Here is a 5,927-nt window from a genome sequence, read left to right as displayed (position 1 = left end):
TGGGCTTTCCGGTCCTAAGGTATTCTGTGCACACATCAGTGGTTCCTGCTCCAAAAGAAGCAGCATATGTTTCCGGAGCTCTTATAGAGAAGGAGGACAACTGAAGCTTGCGCTTGGCCACTCCAGATCCTGAGCTATGAGACAGCTCTTAGCTGTGAGGCATATTCTCAATGTTGTTGCTATATTGCATCCCTTTTACCCCCTGCACCAAACTATGAATTTGCAAGCATTGACATTTGGGGTTCCATGAGTCTTATTTAGCAAAGGAACTGTTTAGCTGTCATAGTTATCACAGCATCTGGAGAAGGAAATACACCATACTATGAGATGCCTTCCATTTGCCTTTGTTTATAGTCATGTTCTGCTCTATAAGCACTTTCAGGTTCTCCTCAGTAGATATATTAATCCTTGCCTTTATGGATTCTTACTCCCAAACTTTATACCTTACAAAGGCCTTCAACTCCCCCTGCCCCCACCAAATAGACATTGCAACTCTTTTCTTCTGCTTATCTTATGGTGGTTTACATTTAATACAACTGTAATCAGAATGAATTCATAAGTCAGTGGACATTAGCCTTTACTGTGAATCAGAATCACCCAGGAAGCTAGTTAAAAACAGAGTTCTAGCGCTCCACTCAGAGGATCCGTGGTGGGGGTCAGGAGTTCACATTTTCAACAAAATCCTCTGGTGATTTTAACATGTGTCAGATTTGTACACTTTAAAAATATGCATGCATTAATAAAATGAGATAAGGTTGAACCTGTGGTACAAACCACTCTACATGGTGTTTCATTTGGAACTACAAGTAAACCATGCTAGAGAAGTAGAGTCTACAGTTATTTATGTAGACCAGGAATGATCTGGGGCAAGAACGCCTAACTCAGTTATTATTATTACCAATTTATTAAGAACCTATTACTTTACAGGCATTGTGCTAGGTGTTAGTGGTACCAGGATAAAAAGGACAGATTGTGCTTTGAGAAGCAGAGTCCAAAGCAGTGTTTCTCAATTTTTAAAAAATTTAGCTCACAATCAGAAATTTATTTTTCATCACAACTCGGGGTGTACAGACATACATAGATACATAGCAGAAATACAAACTTCAGAAAACAATACTCACTCTACCCACCTGCAATACAATCTGATATTTACTGTTTGGCTCTAACCAATGCTATTCTACCCTACATCATTAAAAAGTTGTAGGCATTGACTCACTGAATTTGTTTCAGGTTCTGCTAATGTCAAGGATGTGGAATTGCAGTTTGACAAACACAGGACTATTTAATAATCTATGGGGTGTATCTTATGCAGCATATATACTTATCCTTCTAGGCACGTATTTCATGTGATGGTGGGGGTGGGAGGCTAAGGGGAGTCTCCTTATAAGCCAGTGCTTTGCAAACTTTAAAGTGCCCAGGAATCACCTGAAGATCTTGTTTAAATGAAGATTCTAATTCAGTAGGTCTGGATGGGGACCTGAGATTCTGCACTTCTATCTCTCAGATGATGCTGATGTCGCTGGCCCATGGACCACTGTTTGAGTAGCAATGATCTTAAGGGGGTGGAGGGATAAATTGGGAGTTTGGGATTAGCAGATACTAACTACTATATATAAAATAGATAAACTGCAAGGTCCCACTGTATAGTACAGGGAACTATATTTGATACCTATATTGTAGGTATACAGTAATAACCTATAATGAAAAAACATAAAAAGGAATATGTATATATGTATAAATAAATCACTACACTGTACACCAGAAATTAACACAACATTGTAAATCAACTATATGTCAATAAAAAATTTTTAAAAAGGTAGCTTAAAAAAACATAAGTGTAGGTAGATGTGCTAACCTTTTAATGCAGGACCTGGCAGGAGTCTCCTAGGACATAATTTCCTCTAAGGAAAGAGGAATCAAGCAGACAAGGCACTGACAGATGAGAAAAGCAGTTTGTGCCACTCAAATTTTATCCCAGATTTTCATATCTGAATCTGGTGGAAAGATGGCTGTATGCAAAAACATTTGGAAAGCAACAAACACAAAACGGATTGTTTTGCGAAAAAAATCTGAAATCCATTAGGGGCTGAAGTATCAATGAGGTGTTACTGAGTTGGGTAAGTATAACTCTAAAGTGAGGAAAAGGGCTTTATCCTCACTTCTATAGGTGTCATGGGGTGGGGCAGGTTTGGGGCACTGAGGACTTCAGGTAAATCAACTGGGCTTTGTCACTTTGAGGAAATCAGTCCACCAGCAGCAGTGAGGGCCTGGATAGGGTGCAGGACTCATAAGTAGGGGCACAGTGCCCAGCAGACAGGGAAATACCTAGGGGAGGGTGGTACCCACCTTTTGGCTTCCTGGACTTATTCCTGGGCACAGGTGAGATGTACCTCAACCCTCTTCCAAGTGTCTGATAGAGTCCTGGTCCTGCTAGTACAAGGAAAAAGGTAGAAGCCAGCCAAACACAGCTGACATACTCAGTAACTCATCTAATCCACTCGGCAACCCTATGAAACAATTATTATCCCCATTTCACAGATGACAAGACTGTCCTTTACGGCAATGGATCTGTTATAACTGCCAGGATGATTCCTCCAGATACGAGTTCCAGAAGTAATGTGAATTTTACATAACATTTTAAGTTCTGACAACAAGAATCATAAGTGTTGCCATTGCCTCCATAAACTCAGTAAACAATTCTTTGTATTGCTTTTTATATATTGTTTTCCTTTTTTATATTTTAGTATTTCTTTATAAGAAACGTAATCTGTGCTCTTTAGGGAAAAAAATAAACAGATGAGTAGAAAGAAAACAAAGAAAGTAAATCGCCCACAATCTCACAACTCAGAAAACCACTGTTAACCATTTAGTGAACAACATTTTCTATTTTTCCTGTGCACGGATGTACTATATAAATTTGTTGTTGTTTTTTTTACAAAAGTGGGCCAGTTCTGCAGGTAATATTATAAGCTGCTTTATTTTTCCAAGATTCATAACGTCTTTGCAAAGCATAAGGCTGAAAATCCCCTACTGATAGAGCACTCTAGTTGGGTCAAAGGTTGTTGTTGTTAACAAGAGTGACACCTAAATCAAAGTATCTGAAAAACGTGAAAGCACAGGGCCTGGCAAATGCCTGCCAAGGGCACTACACAAAAGGAATGTCTTCAAAGCCCCTTTGTGGGGCCCTGCAGCCACCCCTGAGTTCCCTTGGGCCCCGGGGGTAGAAAGGGTCCTGTAAACTTTTTTGCATCCACATAAACCCCCCCAATTTTTGTCTGGTTTTCTTCACCTCATCCTCCACCCTCGCCATCTCATCGAATTCTCTTATCATCTCCTCATTGCTCAAATGCATATCGTGTATGGCTTCCTTGTATTCCTTGAGACACTGAGCCAGCCCCTTGTTGGTTTTCCTTTTGGCCTTCCTGGGTACATCGTCCCCTGGTGGGCGCTTTCCTGCAGCCCTTGGTTCGCTGGCTGGCTTTCCTTCTTTTGCCTTTCCCTCGCTCTCTAGCTTTCCTTCTTTTGGTTTTCCCTCATTCTCTGGCTTTCCCTGGCTCACTGGCTTTCCTTCTCTTGGCTTTGCCTCACTCTCTGGCTTTTCCTTATCCTTTAGTACGTCCTTATCTTCTATCTTTCCCTTGTGATCAATCCTTCCTTTGTTTTCTAACTTTTCCTTGTCTTCCACAGTACAAGCTAGTCCTGGCTTTCCCGCATCCAGTGGTTGTTCTCTGTTTTCCATCTTTCCTGGGTTCTCATTTTCACTGCAGAGTTTTTCCATGTTGAGATGTCCCCTCCTTTTCATGTCCTGGGGGGGGGGGATGAGGGGAAGAGAAGACAAAAAGGAGACAAGGAAGACTGAAGGCTTGGGGGGTGGAATGCAGGTCGGAATAGCAGTTGCTTCTCGCTGCTTGTCAGGGCTCCCCTGACCTGGCCCGGCCCTCCTAGTGTGACTTCTGCCACCTTTTACCCCACCAGTCCTCCTGCACGTGAGCCAACCATCTCTCTGGCCGGCCCTGCTATTTTTCCTTACTTTTGTTCAGAGTGTGAGTACACTTCTGCCCAGGCCTGACCTTCATACTCCTTACCCCTCTGAGTCCCTGTCCAGTGCCCCCCTCTTTCACTGACCTGCGGGGATTCTGGACAGGTTCCTCCTTTTTTCGTAACCCAGCAGAGTACCTGGAACAACAGCCTCGCAGACCTGCAGACAGACAAGGGAAGAGGCTGGGGAGCTCAGTGGTTGCAATCTGGGCCCGCCTCATCAGACGTCCCCTCCCCCACCTCCCTTGACCCCGCACCTCAGTCGCCATATCTTTTCTCAGGCATCAGGCATCTGACCAGGATGCTTTCTAAACTGTTTTGGGTCTCTGTAGCCCCCTCACCTGCAGGCAACCCGCCCCAGTCCCACCCCTTTACACAGAAGTCATTATTTTCTCATAGGCACTGAGTGTGACAGGTGGGCTATTTTCAGAATTCGTCTGTTTCACTGTTGAACTACGGGGGCGCACCCCACCCCAGTTCAGGCTAGAAAATGGCTGTAGGGTGCAGGGGAGGGGCGTCCTAGGGGGCGGGACCGGTTGCTGGGTCCTCCCTCCCCACCTGCCCACGCCGCGCCCCGTGCCCCTCCTCACCCATCTCTGGACCCTTCCCTTCTCCCCGGGCCCCGCCCCGCTGCTTCTGGATCCTCCTCTCATCCTCCTCCCGCGCCGCCCGGGCCTCCAGCAGCGCCCACTTTCACACTGACCTGCGAGGCCCGGGCCAGGCCTGCGCCTCCTCGGGCTCGCCTAAGCCCGCTCGCCCCTCGCCCGCCACCCCGGGAGCTCGGGGAGCTGGTTCCACGCGGGCGATGCGAGCGGACGCGGCCGGGACCGGACCGCAGGGCTGGCGGGCGGGCGCGCGCGGGGGGCTGCTGCCCACGTCTGCGCCCGGCTGGTCACGTGAGCGCCACGTCACCCGAGCTCTGCTCCCCCCGCGCCGCCCCCTCACCCGCGTCCCCAAGGGATCGAACAGCTGCAGACAGACCTTGGGGGTCAGGGGTTGGAGAGGAGGGAGTTACTGACAGAGCAGGAGGGAGGAGGCTTCCTGATGCAGGTGCTTTACCTGGCACATCTCAGGTCCTTACGCAGCATCCCCCTGAGATGTCCATTATCACCGGTTGTGACAGCTGATCACAGCGGGGTACCCGACTTCGCCAAGAGCGCTCAGCAACCGAGCCCCACAACCCGCTTTCAAGACCAGCTCTGCCTGACTGCAGAGCCCAGGTGGTGATACCCTCCGGGAATTGAGCTACCACCTTGAGTAGTGGTGTTCTGGGCCTCCTGTTTTAGTCCACATGTTCTCTCTCCTTGCGTGATCTCTGTTCATTTCCCTCTAAACACAGATGATTCCCAAATCTACGTATCCAGGTTATTCCCTCCCCTGAGCCTCAGGCCCTTTTTGCCAAGTGTCTATTGGACACCACTTCCTGATTGATCCTCGAGGGACTTCAAAATCCATGTACCCCAACTGATTTCACCAACTTCCTTTTCGCTTTCTTTGTTCACTTCTCTCCACACCGGAAACTTGCATGCCAACATTTGACCTGTTCTCATCTAGGGAGAATGTCTGACAGCTAAAAAATAAAAATGGAAGAAAAAGGAAGCATTAGAATATATTTAAAAAGGAACCACAGATGCACAGATTCATCCCGTAACCCATGTTTCTCCCTCTTCCTTCTCTCCCCTTCCCTTCTCTGTCTTTTCTCTTTTCTCTCACATTTGTGAAACCATTAGCTGACCCAAGATTAGAAAACTATTAATATTGTAGCTTCTACAGTGTAGTCACACACACATTCACCCACAGGGTATATGTGTGTATGAGTGTTCATATGTGTTAATACAGGACACTATTTTGATTTGTAAAATACTACATCTTGTTTACACAATTATTAA

General features: G+C 46.4%; 1 protein-coding gene across 3 annotated transcripts; it reads right to left on the bottom strand.

Moving 5' to 3' along the window:
* Window positions 1–1,742: 1,742 nt before the first annotated feature.
* On the bottom strand, window positions 1,743–5,214 carry TCEAL2 (transcription elongation factor A like 2). Of its 3 annotated transcripts, none has more exons than XM_032476084.1 (3): window positions 5,098–5,214; window positions 4,126–4,198; window positions 1,743–3,805 (listed from the first exon to the last, which is right to left on the bottom strand). In XM_032476084.1, exons 1-3 carry the CDS (start codon window positions 5,124–5,126, stop codon window positions 3,146–3,148), a joined length of 762 nt encoding a protein of 253 aa, XP_032331975.1. In that variant the 5' UTR covers window positions 5,127–5,214; the 3' UTR covers window positions 1,743–3,145. The 3 variants fall into 3 exon arrangements, with proteins under 3 accessions (XP_032331975.1, XP_032331977.1, XP_032331976.1); XM_032476085.1 differs by lacking the exon at window positions 5,098–5,214 and adding an exon at window positions 4,742–4,900 and having other exon boundaries at window positions 1,744–3,805; XM_032476086.1 differs by lacking the exons at window positions 4,126–4,198; window positions 5,098–5,214 and adding an exon at window positions 4,742–4,900.
* Window positions 5,215–5,927: the final 713 nt, after the last annotated feature.

Source organism: Camelus ferus, chromosome X (genome assembly GCF_009834535.1).
Source record: "Camelus ferus isolate YT-003-E chromosome X, BCGSAC_Cfer_1.0, whole genome shotgun sequence".
Classification (NCBI taxonomy): domain Eukaryota; kingdom Metazoa; phylum Chordata; class Mammalia; order Artiodactyla; family Camelidae; genus Camelus; species Camelus ferus.
The sequence above is the reverse complement of the archived record's forward strand: the minus strand, read 5'-3'. Positions and strand labels throughout refer to the sequence as shown.

What these genes read in the sequence shown, in the direction of transcription:
- TCEAL2 (XM_032476084.1), bottom strand. Translation starts at nt 5,126, where the DNA reads ATGCTGCGTAAGGACCTGAGATGTGCCAG. An exon ending in AAGGACCTGAGATGTGCCAG is followed by an intron (nt 4,199 to 5,097) that starts GTAAAGCACCTG and finishes GTCTGTCTGCAG; the next exon opens with GTCTGCGAGGCTGTTGTTCC. An exon ending in CCTGTCCAGAATCCCCGCAG is followed by an intron (nt 3,806 to 4,125) that starts GTCAGTGAAAGA and finishes CCCCCCCCCCAG; the next exon opens with GACATGAAAAGGAGGGGACA.